The 17,854-nt window shown below is 43.1% G+C and overlaps 1 protein-coding gene across 4 annotated transcripts in view; it reads right to left on the bottom strand.

The window, feature by feature from the left end:
- The window catches only part of LOC109926673 (protein unc-13 homolog C-like), a 537,669-nt gene that overhangs the window by 51,233 nt on the left and 468,582 nt on the right, over window positions 1-17,854 (bottom strand). For all 4 annotated transcript variants that reach the window (XM_048616076.1, XM_048616075.1, XM_048616074.1 and 1 more), the window contains 2 exons: window positions 14,428-14,577; window positions 14,001-14,124 (listed from right to left, as the gene is read on the bottom strand). In XM_048616076.1, the coding sequence (XP_048472033.1) occupies window positions 14,001-14,124; window positions 14,428-14,577 (274 nt within the window). The remainder of the gene's footprint in view (window positions 1-14,000; window positions 14,125-14,427; window positions 14,578-17,854) is intronic.

Below are 17,854 nucleotides of genomic sequence, written 5' to 3'. Positions count from 1 at the left end.
CAATAAATGCTGCTTGGTCAGCGATACCCTCATCCTGTAAATGAATTTAAAAAAAAGTGGGAAGTATTCCATCAGACTTTTGACTTGTGCTTTGCAGATGGTGGACAGGTTTTGGGGAGTCAGAAGATGAGTTACACGCTGCCAGATTCTTAGCCTCTGACCTGCTCTTGCAGCCAAATATTTATATGGCTAGTCCATTTCAGTTTCTGGTCAATAGTAACTCCCAGGAAGTTGATAGTGGGGAATTCAGTGATAGTAATGCCATTGAATGTCAAGGGGTGATGGTGAAATGGTCTCTTGTTTGAGATTGTTATTGCCTGACACTTGAATAGCGTGAATGTTAATTATTGTTTGTCAGCCCAAACCTGAGTATATCAAGGTCTTGTTGTATTTGGATGTCGACTGTTCCAATATTGGGGGAGGCATGAATGATCCCAAACATTATGGACATGTCAGTGAATATCTCCTCTTCTCAACTTATGATGGAAGGAAGGTCACTGATGAAACAATTGAAGTTGGTTGGGCTGAGGACACTATCCTGAGGAACCTCTGGACAGATGCCCCGGATTTGAGATGACTGACCTCCAACAACCACAATCACCTTCTTTTGGGCCAAGTCGGACTTAAACTGCAGAAAGTTTTCCAATTTCATTCGGGTTTCTTGATGCTACACTGGGTCAAATGGGGCCTTGATGTCAAAAGTAGTGGCTCTCACCTCCCCTTGTCTTTTTATTTAAGTTTTCAACATCTGCAGAATTCTGTTTTTTGCACAGGGCATATTTGATGCTGAAATATATGATAATACTAATTTCAACCCTGAATTATAAGGCCTAGTCCTCAAAATACCGTATTTGTAACCCGCGTAAAAACTGAAAGTAATGTGGATGCTGTAACCTGGGGTTGAATTTAAATATCTTATTCAATTTATTTCTTAGATATCTCTTCACAGGACAAAAATGTTGGTCATGTTTGATGTCACCATGCTATAGAGATTGAGTCTTCTACTTTTCTTTACAATAATGACAGAATAGATGTTATTTGATTTTCTCTCAATACATACTAAAAAGGTTAAAACACATGGGCTACGTTCAAAATTATTGTAAATTTTAGAACCATTGAGGAAACACAAACGGTGCAGTATTTCTGCTTTGAATCAGCCAGCTATAAAGAACATTATCTTATACCTAGTGATCTTAGAGGGGGATTAAAAAAACGTTTTGCCTTAAGGGAATGCCAAGTACAGGTAAATTCTCAGAGAATTATCCTTCATAATAGGCATTGCTCTGAGCATTTCAAACGCCAACAAACCAAAGTACAAGTCCCAGGAAAGGCAACGTGTAAACAGCAGTTTAATTTGTTGTGAGCATTTGTGACAATCGGTAGTTACAACTGATGAGTATTTAATTTCTCGTCAAACTGACTTGTGCCAATGGAATTTAATGTCGTCCTCTAAAGTAAGGTGGTGGTGGTGGTGGTGGTGGTGGTGGTGGGGGCGGGGGGCTGTGTGGGGAAGTGGTGGGTGTGGTGGAGGAGAATGAATTGCTTTGTGACATTTAATTGTACGAGAGGGCAGCACATCCATTGTTTCACCACATCTGCCTGAGTAAGTCTGAACTGGGACGCCTCAATAAGTGTAGAAGTCCATGGAACATCATTGACAAAAGTCTAACTCAGTCTGAGTGATGAGAGAAAGGATAATTAACATTTGTTTTTCTCGTGGGATATGATAAGTGTTTAGAAAAAGTCAACTACATCAGGAAATCCAGAATACTTTGAAAAGAACTGGAATACAAAGATGAGCGGAACTTTTTGTTTAGGAAGAGAGCAGTTTATGATTTGGAATACTCCAATCGAGGGATGGTGGAAGCATATCATAACATTCAAAAAGAAATTGTCAGAAGGAAATTAGGTAACTTGGGGAGGTTGCAAGCTAATTTGGTTGGTGTGTGGGCACCAGGGTGTAATATTGAAAGTAGAAACACGAATGCAGAGAGGTTGGGGACCTGCAGTGTTAGAAATATTACAGAGTTAGCTGGTATCATAGAAAATACAAAAAGGACTAGGTTGTTAATCTGGTAAACATCTGTTTGGCAAAGGATGAAGCAGGAGACATATACAGTAGGTTTGTTCACACTATATTCTATTCCCATTCACGGACCAGCCTCTGGGAGGGGAATGAGTTCTTATTCAAAAACCTATTCAGACATGTTATGACACACCTGAAGGTCAAGCAGTACTTGAGAAACCAGACCGTCTGACCCATTGATAGGGCACATTTCCACGGCACCACAAGTCAACTGGTTCTTCTAAATATGCCCTAAGAGTTCCTCCATTAGGATCAGCCTCTCTTGCTCACTACTGAAGCATACTTATTGACATTTTCAAGGTCAAGTCTTGTGGTACAGTGTAGCTTTCCTATCTTTGGGTCAGAAGTTCCAGGTTCAGTTGCTGCCTACCCTGAATGTGTGTGGTCACATGTCCAAACGGGGTGGTTCAACACATTCAAACTTCCAGTTGGAGAAGCTCGAGCCTTTCGTCTGGAGCATCACACATTTCCTAGACCTGGAAGTCTATCTCCTACCTGCTGATGGATCCCACCTGCCAAACTGGCAGGAGTTGGAAACTGATGACACCACATGGAGAGGGGGGAGCTGGATAGGGCAGCTCGGGGTCCTGTCCTGCAGGGATTGAGCGCTGGTCAGAAACTAACTGATGAGTGGCGTCTTGTGTTACTAGTTGATCACTGGGGTCCCTTCCCCGGAGTTCGTCACTACAGTGCAGAAGATGCTCATTGACAAGAAGGCTGCACTGGGTCCCTGCTGAGGTGTTGAGCCTTCCACTGAGGAAGGGAGGCCAGGCCCTGGTCTAAGTGGTGATTTTTTAAAAAAAAATCACTGATGGGACATGGGCATCGCTGGCTGGGCTAGCATTTACTAACAGTCCCTAGTTGCAATAGGTGGTGGTGGGTTGCCTTCTTGAACCGCTGCAATCCATGTGCTGTAGGTTGACACATGATGTCCTTAAGGAAGGAATTCCAGGATTTCAACCCAGTGACAGTGAAGCAATGATGATATATTTCCAAGTCAGGATGGTGAGTGGCTTGGTGGTGTTCCCATGTATCTACTGCCCTTGTCCTTGTAGATGGAAGTGGTCGTGCGTTTGGAATGTTCTGTCTGAGGATCTTTGGTGAATTTCTGCATCTTGTAGATAGTACACACTGCTGCTGCTAAGTGTCACTGGAGGAGGGAATGGATGCTTGTGGATGTGATGCCAATCATGCGGGTTGCATTGTCCTGGATGGTGTCAGGCTTCTTGAGTGTTTTTGGGGCTGCACTCATCCAGGGAAGTGGGGAGTATTCCATCGCACTCCTGACTTGTGCCTTGTAGATGGTGGGCTTCCCACCTTCAGAACCTGCAGTGACTCTGTTTGTCAGTCTTTTTCTCTCTTTGTAGAAGCTGCCTGCCTTTTACCAGGAGCTGGTCAGAAGTGTGGAAGGTGGTTGCTTCTCACTGAAGTTCTCTCACGTCGGGAGACAGTGGCTGTCATTGGTGAGAAGCTGCTCAGGAACTTCCCCGAGACGGACTCTCGTGGCTGATGATTGAGAAGGATCAGAGAGGGGGTAGTGCTGGATGCAAAACAGTGTCAGCACAACCCAAATGTCATGTGTCTGTCAGTGTCCAGTTTCCAATGAGTAGTGTCAAGGGCTTCAGAACCAAGATGCTTGGCCTTGACACCGCGAGTGCCATCAAGGTCGATCAAACCTGTGGGGGACTCCTGTCTGAACCAACAGAATTTCACACGGACCTCATACAATCTCATTCAGGAATCTGAGATGCTTCATGGCATTTCCCTCTGTGCAACTCCATTCTGCATGGAGGGACATCCTTTACAGGCTGCTCCTGCAGCACCCACCCCCGCCCCCCCAACTCCCTCACCCTCATCCTTAGGCAATGCGTGGTTCTGCCCTGCTGTTTGGCAATGGTAGTGCCCCCTGTTGATGGGAGGCTCTCTACATGGGAGTCCTCCTCTGTACCAGTGGGGTTTGGGTGGAGAATGTTGCTCGCAGCAAGCCCATGCAATACACCTTTAAAGTGGTTCACAGGCTCCCAGGCTGCCTGTGTTTTCTTGTGGCCTTGATGAGTCCTATCATCCCTATCTGTATGGGCTGTGCCAGCTTGCAGCCTGGTTTCCTGTATTTGAAGGGGCTGCCTCTGAATATGCACTTCAGTTGCACATTCCTACCCATTTGGCAGCTGGTGCAGAGGGAGGTGGAAAAGTCAGAGTACCTTTCCTTGTGGATCTGCTCCTGGGCTTGGGAGGGATCATTCAACTCAACAACCTGTCTCTCTCATATGGTTCTGTCTGCATCCATGTGATAACCACTGGTACGCTTGAGGCCTCCCCCATGGCTCATGGATATGATGGGAGCTGGTCTGCACTCACAATGGTATTCCAACTTGGATTTTAAGGTTGCTTTGATCATTTGATTTTCATTACTGTGCCCCCTTAAGGAGTCGCTATTTTTTAATTTGGTTGAACACGTTTCATTGTTTCCAAAAGGCCACACATACTCAATAGCATTTTCACCATCAGCATTGACTCAATTTGAAACGTGTGTGTGTAAATGCACCAAGTGTGGTTAATAACTCTGGCTCCTTTCAGTTCAGTTTATGGCTTTGTTTGCGATCGATGACAAAGTGTCCCGAACAAATTATTTGATGTGAGCTGTTTCCGTGGTTTTAATGGCATGCAGCCAAGTTGGAAACACAGAATATTTAAGCAAATGTTATATAAATGTGTGTGCATGGGAAGAGTAGAACACTAGCAGGGTGGTGGTGAAGTAACCCATACGGCCTGGCTTTCTTGTTTGTTTTGGGAAGTTGGTTGAAGCATAGAATTATGTTCTGGCATTTTCTAGCTACAAGTAGCTATATGGAATTCTGGATGCAAGGAAGGATAAAGCTCACAATTTTGATGAAGGAAAGTATTATGGGCCAAGTGCTGGAAAGCAGGATTAGAATAGTTGGGTGGTTGTTTTTCACTGGAATGGACCAATTCACCAAAGGGCCTTTTTCTGTGCTGTAGATCTGTATGAATCCATCACTCTGTAAGAGACAGCAACATTCTAAAGGAGGTCAAGGGCAGGATTTATTTGGTTGCAGTTCAGAAGCAATAAAGGAGTTGTAAGGCTCTGTAGTGTCTTTTATAGACTATTAAATAGTGAGAAGGAATTAGAAAAGCAGATTTTCAACAGAACAACTGAAATGTGCAATTATAGATTACTGATAACGAGGGACTTTAAATGCCTAGGTACTGATGGGGCAGTGATGGTGTTAAGGGTACCTCTCCTGCTGCTGATTAAATCAGAGTGGAGTTGAATGGAAGACAGGATGGCAGGTATGGTGACACCCACCAGTCTGGCACTACTTCAGGCTCCAAGCCCATCCCACAGGTGCCAGCCCACTGTCATGAGGTCTAACTGGGAGAGTGGGGGCAGTCAGGTAAAACCTTTCCAGCCAAAATGTTTAAAACTGATTGTTCTCCACCTGGAAGGGAACTACAAATTGTTAGCTCCAGATCTGAAGCTTTTATATTGGTGCAATCAATCTTGTCCCTTAGAGGAATCATCATAGTCCTTAACACAAAACACTACTGGAACCGCAACAGATGAATATACAAAATACTCCGTACATATTTTTAAGGATTTGATATTCTTGGTCTTTTAAACAAACTGCCAGGCAATCGCTGATCAGCATTCAGTGGAAACTAATGCAGATAAGGGGCATCTTCAACGTTTACCACAGAGCAAATTAAAACTGGCAAGGATTACATTTTCTTTGTGACAGCAGTTGATTGGATTGTCACCATGCAGTGAAAGCCTCACTCAAAATCATGTTCCCCAAAATACAGCGTCAATTCCTTTCAACTCAGTTAATGACTTTCTTTGTGTCCTAAGCAAATTATTTTGATGTGAGATGTTGTAACTGCTGTAATGGTGTCCAGCCAAGTTGAAAACACAAAACATTTAAGCAGATGTTTTAAAAATACGTGTCTTTAGAAAGGGAAGAATAGTTGATGAGATGCAGACTTTAGCTCAGAGTAGAGTACAAGCGGGCTCGGGGTGGGTGCTGATGTGATGTAATCCATATTGGCTTCCTTGTTTTTTTTTGGGAAGCTGGTTGAAGCATAGAATTATAATGATGGCATTTTCCGGCATCATTTTATTTGTATTTGTACATTTGTGTTCTCACTTTCCACAACATTGTATCTTCTAACTTGTGTTGTGGTCACTGCTTTTCACTATGTTACCTGTGCAGTCCTTTGTCTTACTATCTGAAATAACTGCACAGAGGCCGGTAACCTGTCACCAGGTCCCCCTTTATTTACACATGCACAGTGCATGGACTCTGACCAGCAGGCTCAGTGCTGGTCCCTAGAGCGAAGAGAATCTCTGACACTCCTGTTTATATCCGTCAGCCAAGGCTCCCCGGGTTAACAGCCCCAATCAGGGAACTCATACTCAATGAGATCCATCTGGCCCTTGATCCAATCACTACACTGTCCCTCCATTCAGATAACGATTTATATTCAGATTAGTGACCGACAGATCTTCTTCCACAGCTGGTGAATCCTCAGTTCTCTATGCACTCCAACTCCTTCAAAATTTTTCATTCACCTTTGGACCTTTCTTTTACCGTTTGTTGAACAACCTGCTCTTTATATTTTCAGCTATTGACACCTCTTTAATACACTCTTCTTTGGACTTGTAATAACCACTCTGCTCGAGGAAACACACTGAACTGAAATTAAACTTAAAAAGTCCTCACGGCCAGATTTGTACAACCATCAGTCTGTGGCTCGATACAAAGTTGCTGGCATCAGATTTATAGGGAAATGAATTGAATTTGTTTTCTTGTGTTTTATTTAGAAATTACACAAAGAAAATAAAATTTTCTGGTGGTTTGGATGTTAAATAAGAAATTAAAATACTCATGCATACATTTGCATCTCAAGTCGTGGGTGAGGAGTTATTATTGGGAACTGAGGGAAGATTAAAATATATTTATAAAAGATTGCTTCAACAGGATCCAGATGGTGGAAGTATGAAGTGTGAAGTGTTCCTCATGTTAAACTAAATTATCAAACTCAATAGTCTCAGCCTTGCGTTAATTTGTTTCTGCACTTTCAGAATTTCTGAAACTTCTGGCACTGTGTGGCAGTGGGTGGTCAAACTGTACCCACATCTAACGTCACAGAGCAGCATGAAACCCGTTTGAGTCTGTCATTCTCACATGCTGCGATTTAGAACTCAGAGCTGTTGCCATGGAAATGGTAGCACCTCCCCAGCTCTGAGCTCACTCGTGTGTACCTGTTAATTTCAGAGCAAGAATGACAGAGGCTATGGAACTAATGTCTTGTATGTCACATGAGCTTGCCGGTTTTGGGAGACATTGAAATTGTCCAGAGGCCAGGCATGGAGCAAGAAATTGGCTTACTCCATTCAGATATGAGGAGATGGTACAATAGTGTTCATGTCACTGGACCAACATGAATTGAACACCACTGTGACAGCTGGTGGAGTTTACATTCAGTGTAAATCTGGAATTATAAAGCTGGTCCCACTAATGGTACTATGAAGCTACCACCAATTGTTGCAAAAAACTTATCCTTAATGTCTCTCAGGGAAGGAAAGCTGCTGTTCTTACGTGATCTGTCTACATGTAACTCCAGATCCACAGCCATGTGGTTGATCCATGACTGCCCTTTGAAATGGTCATGCACTGGACAGGGGGAAGAGGAGATATACAACAGGCAAGTACTGACTATATCCAGCCAGCCAACGGCTTGGAAAACTTAAACACACTGCCAATATTAGATTCCACAATTAGGGAGCTTTCCTGGAACACTCATGAGTGTACTAAGAATTATCCACCAATTAAAACTTGCCATCTGGGCTTGCAATGAACTTCTATGGACTAGAAGATAGATACATTAATACATAGGGTTCTGTTCTTTGCAGACAGAAATAACTTGTGCATATATTATGCCTGTTTCAACTCAACAAAACTGGCAGCAACCTTCTCTAGTTTATTCTTCAGAGAAATGTGTCGACCAATCAGAGTCAACCTGCCTAATATCAGTTTAAATAAAGCTTGGTAGTTAACTGTCAGTCATCAAGCAACTGGTGCATTCTTCATGGCAACATCTCCATCAATCAATGTCCACTTGCCAAGCAATTAGCACACTCTTATCATCCAGTATAAAAATGTTATTCCCTTTTACATTGGTGTTCTGAGTGCAAGATAAAAATCTTGTAAAATTGTTTTTTCGTTTCCAGTGATAATCAAGTTCTATACTACTATTTGGTAGCATCATAACTTGACTAATAGGTAACCCTGTGGAAACTGAAACCTAAGTTTCATTCCGAAAGCAAACAAAGCACTATCATATGGGTAAGGTTAATAACCTGTATCTGATGAGGTCAAATCTCTATCTACACAATCTAAACTGTAACCATACCAACTGTAACCAAAATTGCCTCCACAACGCACTCAATGGAGGACGCTCGATTCTTAGGCTATTTATCTGAAGTAAGATTACCCAATCAAACTCAATCATGTGGGACGGAATGTTCAAAAATCTTTTGTCCCCTGTGAAATGCACAAATAATTGACATGAAACCTCTAACAGGGCATCAAGGAGATACAGGATAACAAGGTGTAGAGCTGGATGAACACAGCAAGCCAAGCAGCATCAGAGGAGCAGGAAAGCTGATGTTTCAGGTCTAGACCCTTCTTCAGAAATGGGGGAGGGGAACAGGATTCTGAAATAAATAGAGAGAGAGGGGGAGGCGGATGGAAGATGGATAAAGGAGAAGATAGGTGGAGAGGAGACAGACAGGTCAAGGAGGCGGGGATGGAGCCAGTAAAGGTGAGTGTAGGTGGGGAGTTAGGGTGGGGGTAGGTCAGTCCAGGGAGGATGGACAGGTCAAGGAGGCGGGATGAGGCTGGTAGGTAGGAGATGGGGGTGGGGCTTGAGGTGGGAGGAATGGATAGGTGGGAGGACAGGTTAGGGAGGCGGGGATGAGCTGGGCTGGTTTTGGGATGCGATTTTGAAGCTTGTAAAGTCCACATTGATACCATTGGGCTGCAGGGTTCCAGTCAAAGAGATACGGTTTATATTCCATCACAGGACCAGAATGAGTTGCTAAATCTGACAGGAATGTAAGTGTTAGAGATGGCCTGTGCTTCTGGAGTTCTGGCACACTGAATCAGAGGGAAATTTTAAATCCCTGTGTCTGGCAGAAACTGGGTGGGCAGCGTTGGTGAGCTCTCAGCACGCACTTTCTCCCTGATCTGTTCAAACTGTAAAACACTCAAGTTTTCAGACTTTACATTCATCGAATCATCAAGTGGGGACTTCATAAAACTAGCATCATATTAAATCAGTGAGACCCTGATGGCATCTGAACCAGCACAAGCCCAGTCTGACCACTGAAAAGTCCCAGTGAAGTGAGTTTGAACTTTCCCTTGCAGGTTAAGCAGAGTTGTTCCTTTGGGATCCGTGAAGCAGGTGTGAGTGACTGATACAGGAGGTCTCCAGGCTATTTTCTGTCCAGTTGAATTGGAAAGTCAGCCAGAGGCATTTTCTTGAGATCCAATCATTCCAATCAGTTTGTCCTCCCAGTGATTCAGAGCACAGATTCAATTTCCCAAGCGACTCAAAGAACAGTCATATCAGACTTGAAACTTTCTCTCTGTTTCTCTCTTTACAGCTGCTGCCAAACATGCTGAGTTTTGCCAGGTCTCTGGCACTTTCTTTAAATGCATTCACAAGATGCACACAGGGTGTCACTTGCAATGCCACAATTTAATGTTCATTCCTAATTACCCAGAGGTATAGTTAATCAACTACATATTACATGTACGGTGGCGCATTTCAAGACTAGGGGACATATTTTTAAGGTGAGAGGAGAAAGATATAAAAACGACTTGAGGAGCAACCTTTTTGCACAGAGAGTGCTTTGTGTGTGGAATGAACTTCCTGAGGAAGTGGTGGATGCAGGCACAGTTACAACATTTAAAAGACACTTAATAAATATGTGAATAGGAAAGGTCTCGAGCTATATGGCAGGTGGGACTGGTTTAGTTTGGGATTATGTTCAGCAAGGACTGGTTGGACTGAAGGGTCTCTTTCTCTGCTCTATGACTCAATGTCTCTACGGAGGCCAGACCAGGTAAGGATGGCAGATTTCCCTCCCTAAAGGGCATTAGTGAACCCAATGAGATTTTAGTGACAATCAACAGTGGTTGCCATTAGGTTAGCTTTTAATTCCAGACTTTACTGAATTCAAATTTCACCATCTGCTATGGTGAAATGAGAAGCCATATCCCCAGAACATGAGCCTGGGTTTCTGGATTATGGGTCCACTGATTGCACTGCCACCTCCCTTCGATCTGCAACACTTTGCTTTTATTCAGTTTCCAGATGACCCCTTACCACTTTTCAGAGCCACATTCCTCCCTGTTAGGAGCTAGAGCATGCTTTCAAGAGTCTGCTGAGAAGTGAAGTCAGTCACTCTCACCATACAGAGCCCCCTGCTGGCCTGCATAGCCATGTACCGTGAGGGCTGCGCTGGTCTACACTCTGATTGGGTACCACAGTAAATGTAGCTGGGGCTAATCCTGCATTACAACACACACACCCATTTCCTGGAGGTATTCAATTCTGCCCCTATCATCTCATCAGTCGTTTCATTTCACCCAAATTGACTGAGCTAGAGTTCACATTTACATGTCAAATACTGATTCTGTCCGATTGCTATAAAAAGCATGCACTGGGACAAATCTGTAATGTCTGACTGAAGCTTAGATGACAATTCGATTCTCCTAAATTACGTTATATTTATAAAACCAATGCATATCCCAACAACTATTTACGCAGAGCCAAGCAACTGTTTATGTTTTCCAAAATTAACTTTTCTTTTAAAATGACGCCTTGGTGTTAGGTAAACAAATCTTGGCAATATAACTGACTGAAGGATCTCAGCAATCACTAATATAAAGATACACCTTACGGCATGGATGACTTCATGTTTAAATGCACAGTACATGCATGCAAAAGTAATCAGAAACTACATTCCCTGACCTATAAACTTTATTGGTCATGTATTTATGGAATGAAATTACTTCTCTTCATGCTGATATTCACTCATCAGTTATGCACTGTGCACTACTTGTAGCTTTCGTACTGTAAAGCTCTAGTCCCCAAGGTTTAACATTTAGTGTATTATATACCGAGCTGCTGTAATTTGTTACTTGCCGCATGGCTCCGGTACTGCTCTAAATTCAAAGCTTTTAGTATCAGTACTGAAAAAATTTACCAAACAGAAAATGACAGATGTTACAGACAGCTGGATTAACTAACTGGCTAAAAATAAATTAAAACCAAATGAAGAAAGTATTAACCAAATAAAAGCAATCATCGGTCTCATTGCAACTTCTGACCATCCTGTTCACTTTCAGCTGAATGTTGTGACTTATTACTAAAGCAATAGTGTGTACAAATACAGAAGTGTTGCTGCAACTGTACAAGGCATTAGCGAGACAAACCTGGAGTACTGCATACAATTTTATTCCCCTTATTTGAGGAAGGAAGTCTTTGCATTAGAAGCAGTTCAGAGCATGTTCACTAGGTTGATTTCTGAGATGAGTGGAGTTGTATGTAGACAGGATAGTGTAGGCGGCGTTTGGTATGCTTGCCTTCATTGGTCAGTGCACTGAACATAGGAGTTGGGAGGTCATGTTCTGACTGTACAGGGCATTGTTTATGCTAATCTTGGAATACTGAGTTCAGTTCTGATCTCCCTGCTATGGAAAGATGTTGTTAAACTTGAAAGGATTCAGAAAAGATTTACAAGGACCTTGCCAGGGTTGGCGGGTTTGAGCTACAGGGAGAAGCTGAATAGGCTGGGGCTATTTTCCCTGGAGCATCGGAGGCTGAGCGGTGACCTTATAGAGGTTTATAAAATCATGAGGAGCATGGATAGGGTGAATAGCCAAGGTCTTTCTCCCCAGAGTAGGGGAGTCCAAAATTACAGGACACAGGTTTAAGGTGAGAGGGGAAAGATTTAAAAGGGAGAGTGGCAACATTTTTGCACAGAGGGCGGTGCATGTATGAAAAGAGTTGTCAGACGAAGTGGTGGAGGCTGGTACAATTACAACATTTAAAAGGCATCTGAATGGGTACATGAATAATAAGGGCTTAGAGGTATATGAGCCAAATTCTGGCAAATGGGATTAGATCAGTTTAGGATTTTTGGTCAGTGTGGATGAGTTGGACCTAAGGGTCTGTTCCTGTGCTGTATAACAGCATATAGAACTCAATGAGGGCTTTGTCTTATGAAGAGTGACTGAACAGTTTAAGCCTATACTCTGTAGAGAGTTTAGAAGAATGAAAGGTGGTCTAATTGAGATTTAGGTGATGCTAAAGGGGATTGACAAAGTTGGCATAGAGAGGATGTTTGCTCATGCGGAGCAATTTGGAAGAAGAGGTCATAGTTTTAGGATAACAGGTAGCAGATTTAAAACAGAGATGAGGAGAAATTCCTTCTCCCAAATGGCCATGAATTTGTGAAATTCACTACCCCAGAGTGTGATGAATGCTGGGCCACTGAGTCAATGTAAGGAGGAGATAGACTTCATAATGGATTGATGGGTTATGGGGAGCTTGTGGGAAAGTGGAGCTGGGGCCAAGACGAGATCAGCCATGATCGTATCAAATGGAAGTGCAGGCTCAGGGACTGAACTGCCTACCCTTGCTCCTAGTTCTTATATTCTCTACGCAGGTTCATGGAAAGAATCTACAAGACTTGTGGAGAGGAGAGTGCCTATTGTGGAGATCAAACTTCCTGCCCTCCACAGCATTAGACCCAGGAGAGTTTAATTACTGTCCTTTTTTGATATCAATTAGGAATCTGTACTGTGCTTGAATTCCCGATTAGATATTTGCAAGATAGATGTAAATTAATGCCTTTTTTCGCTAATGTTATCATTATTAGATACATTTATTATTAGGGCGAAATATAGAAAGAAGGATGTTTTACTGCAGCTGTTTAGGCTCTTGGGACCACATCTGGAGTACTGTATAAAATTCTGGTCTCCTTATTTGAAAACAGATATAATGCAGTAGAAGCAGTTTTATAGAAGATTCCCTTAACTCATTCTTGGGATGAAGGGTTCATCTTATGAAGAAAGGGTGAACAGACTGGATTTCTACCCATTGGAGTTTAGAGGATCTTCTTGAAATATTTAAAAGATCCTGAGGGGATTTGATTGGATGAGTATCAGGAGAATGTTCCCTCTTGTGAGCAAGACTAGAACAAGCGGCCACAGTTTAAGAACAGGGATCTCCCTTTTAAGGCGAAGATAGGAAGGGTCTAGGCCTGAAACGTCAGCCTTCCTGCTCCTCTGATGCTGCTTGGCCTGCTGTGTTCATCCAGCTCTACACCTTGTTATCTCAGATTCTCCAGCATCTGCAGTTCCTACTATCTCTGAAAATAGGAAGTACTTTTTTTCTCTCAGCATTGTTAATCCCAGAAAGCAGAGGTGGATGGCTGACTGAATTGCTTTCAAAGCTGAGTGGATAGGTTTTTGATAGTTAATAGTATCAAGATTTATGGGCAGGGCAGGTATTGTCACAGAGTCATAGAGATGTGCAGCGTGGAAACAGACCCTTTGGTCCAACATGTTCATGCCGACTAGATACCCTAAATTAATCTAGTCCCATTGGCCAGCATTTGGCCCATATCCCTCTAAACCCTTTCTTTCACGATGCCTTTTAAATGCTGATGGGAAAGTACAATTGAGATCACAACCAAATCTGTCCCTGACCTTTTGAATGTCACAGCTAGCTCGAAGGGTTGAATGGACTATTCCTGCACCTAAATCCAATGTTTTTATTTTGTATAAACGAGTATAAATATTCAGCTGATACTTACGCTTTGGTCTGTTAATGGAGGCAGAACAATCTTTTTCTCAATGGTGTTCAAGACTAATTTCCAAAGTTCTTTCAGAACCCTCTTCAAGACAGTCTTCTCACATATTTTGGCGAACAGTGTGAGGCTGGAAAAAGGAAAAAATATTGACTGATATCAGACAGTTGAGACTTCAAAACAGTTGCATTTTAGCTCACAAAATCTGAAGGCAAATGAGATTTATACAGCTGCATCCCATCAGCAGAATGTACGTTGGCAAGGCAGCTTTCTGATAAGTCAGATTTAAAGGCCACATTTCCAAACTGCCCATCTGATATTTGCATTTCAATAGAAGTGATGCAGTGTTCACAAATAAATTACTGTAAAAGCTCTGAAGCTCAGGATGAAATGAATATTTTTGAGCTAACACTTCTTCATAGAACTACGTTACTTTTTATCCAGAAGGTCCATTAGTGGCCTCAAGACCATTTCTGCATCCAGGGTTGAACTGTTCCTGTTTGCAGACACATTCCCATTTCCCCGCATTTGATATAACTCGATGTTCATCTGCTTCACACAGTCTTCAATCACAGACTGGAAGCTGAAACAATCAAACAAAGGCAGTGATTAAACAAAATATGTAAAACCAAATATCAGGAATGTCAGATAGTAACATTTAAAAAAAACACAGTACACCAAGATTACTGATGTTTGCCACAAAATGTTAGTACATTGATTTGACCTTTTTCCTTTACCTACATATCCGTAACAGCAAAAAAATACAGTGCTGGGATTCAGCTTTTAATACATGAATGACAAGGCCTTTGGTTGCTAGGTAAAACAATACATTGACACTTTAACAGAGGGTGACCAATGCTATTTTTCAGATAGTACACTTTCTAAACACAATCCTCTGGTTGCTGACTTGAATGTCACAGTTACTGACATAAAAAGATTAGTGAAAAAAAGAACAGTCAATTTAGATAGATGTTTATATTCTGTTAAGACTCTCAGAGGAGCTCTTGGATGCCAAGTTAAGACCAAGAAAAGAAGAGTGGATAAATTCATCTCTTTGTACTCTTAAGGTTGGTCTAATAGTGTTTGGGATTTTAGAAACGTGTACTTTTCAATTCAACCTGTACTTGATCACATTTAAATTTATGACAGGGTACGCCAAAGGGCTCTTAAGGGGTTTGCTGATTATAAACTCACTCAAGGAGATGGTTAGCTCAGTTGGCTGCACAGCTGTCTGTGACGCAGCGTGATACCAGTTTGGGTTCAATTCCCACACCCGCTGAGGTTACCATTAAGGACTCTCCTTCCCACCCTCTCCTCGTGCCTGAGGCACGGTGACTCTCAGGTTAAACTAGCACCCAGTCATCTCTCTCCAATGGGACAGCAGCCCAATGGTCTGGTAAGACTATGATTTTACCTTATACTTACTCAAATAAAGGATAAAACATATTAAAACAAAAGCAAGAACCCGTCGCAAAATTTGCAACATGCACACACCACGTACTCGCACATAAGAAAACAGAACTAGGTGCTGCTCGAGGGAAGGTGGAATTGGTCAGTTCTTAGGTGAAGGCATTATATGACCCAATGCTGTGAGGCTGTTGGTGGGGGTTGTGGGGGAGGTGGATGTGGGTGTGGATATGGATGGAGGAGGGTGGGGGTGGGGGTGGGGGTGGGGGTGTGGAAGGTTGCAGCTGAGCTGCTTTAGTTGTTCCCTCAGACGCAGATAAAGGGAGAAGAGTTTTGAATTTTAATCTCGCAGTTGGTACTTTTTAAGTCAGGATTGACCATTTCTTGACAGAACTGGGTACACCACTTCCAAAGAAAGTTAGAGACAGAGAGACAATGTCACATTCTGCACACAGCTCCTCTTGCTGATGTTACTGGATGTTACCGTCTTCTACAGTAAAAAAATACAAGCTAGTAATCACAGCTTCCCACAGGAAGATGGTTTTGAGATGTGAATCCTAGTTAGTGGCTCGCTTCTGTTTGTCACCAAGAGTTTTGATGGTCCATTGTCAGGGCTCCCCCTTCATTCTTCAATCTGGACCAAGGTTTCGATCTTCCTCTTTGCATAGCGAGTTTCGGACTCAAGTCTTTTAGAATCATAGAATCCCTACAGTGTGGAAGCAGGCCATTTGGCCCATCAAGTCCACACCGACCCTCCGAACAACATCCCAGCCAGACCCACCCCCGCCACCCTATCCCTGTATCCCTACATTTCCAATGGCTAATCCATCGAGCCTGAACATCCCTGGACATTATGGGCAATTTAGAATGGTCAATCCACCTAATCTTTGCTCCAGCAACACCTACAGTCAAGAGGTCTCATCCCCACAGACATCGGAAGGTCTCGTGGTGGGGCTTCACATTTCCGATGATGAATGTTAACGTCCAGGTAATTACACGCCTTTTCAGGAAGTGGTAAACAGTTTCAGCTATGTCTAACAAAGATTCTTTGGTAAATTCCTGAGAGTTAGGCTACTTTCAGGTCAGGTGATTTTAGCAGATATTCACCAGGACAAACTAGTGGCTGTAATGACTTCTGACCCTTACACTCAAGGTGCACCCACCTTCCCACAGGACAGAGTTCCTCACCCTCCCCGGATGATAGTGCAGAAGGACCATCATCTATGCTGCCTCCTGGACCTCGCAAGCAGCAGCGTGGATAAAGGTATCTCATTGGACGCTATAAGTGTGCACTGTCAGTTCCACACACTGACACTGTGGGTGAGGGAGAACCTCCCTGGTCCATGGGCAGGCAGAGCTGCTGGAGACTAGGCACCTACGGAGCCCCTGGCAGGAGATGAGCCTGTGGGCTTGGTGATGGGGGATTTTGTCCAAATAAACAGGGAGGAGCAGCAGCAGGTGGACAGGAAGCACCAGTCCTCATAGTGGAGGGGCTGGGGCCATGCAGCTTGTCATGGCTGAGATGCTGCAGTCAATCCTGTGACTGTCTCTCCTGTGGGAGAGACCCTACTGGTTTGAAGATTGTGGGCCGTGATAAACTGGGCTGTTACAAGCCATTTGGGCCCTATCTAGTAAGAATCTCACCACGCTGCTTGAGAAAAGCGAACAAGATGTGGCGAGATCGTCTCGACATTGAGATAGGCCTCACTGAACATCTTGTTTGATTCTAGCAGACATCTCAACATCATAGTCACACATCAGAGTTTGGTAAGCTTCTGGCCACAGTCCCCACTCCTTTTGTATGTAAAAAAAAACAGCATTTCAATTAAGGACATGGGGTAAAACTAGTGGGAGAGGTCAAGACCAGAGAGAATGGGAAGGGCAGGAAACAGTTTGGAAACAATTTGGTCTGAAGAGTAGAGGGAAGAGCAGAACTCACGACGTGCACTGTATTCTGTGGATGTTTTTGATTTTCACTATGCATCACCTTGATTCCTGCACATAGCTTGGTGCATACAGGCCTGAAGAGTAGGTAATACTCCTGATGCACTATCACTGACTTCCGTAGAACACTGAGGACACAGTCTTTCAGCAGAATCTAAAAAGTGACATTCACTAAGTGATGAGACATCAATATTCCACTCCCGTAATTGGCAGCTACAGCCCTTCCAGGCAAATTAGATGAAGAAACAGCAATAAGATTCAAAGCTGTAATAAAGAAGCGATATCACCATTGCAGATTAATGAGGAACCTGTTAATACTGCTTATAAACTGAGTGCAAACCTTAGCGGACATGTGTTGTATGTTTACAGCAGGGTATCAAGGAGGAACTTGTGTCATTGCTTGCTATACTGGAAGATGAAAAGGGGAATGGGTGAGAAACTGGAGCTGAGGCAGAAGATCAGTGATGATCATCTTTAATGATGCAGCAGTCTCGAGAACAAGTCTAACT

The sequence above is a fragment of the Rhincodon typus genome, chromosome 33 (assembly GCF_021869965.1).
Source record: "Rhincodon typus isolate 14 chromosome 33, sRhiTyp1.1, whole genome shotgun sequence".
Lineage (NCBI taxonomy): Eukaryota > Metazoa > Chordata > Chondrichthyes > Orectolobiformes > Rhincodontidae > Rhincodon > Rhincodon typus.
The sequence above is the reverse complement of the archived record's forward strand: the minus strand, read 5'-3'. Positions and strand labels throughout refer to the sequence as shown.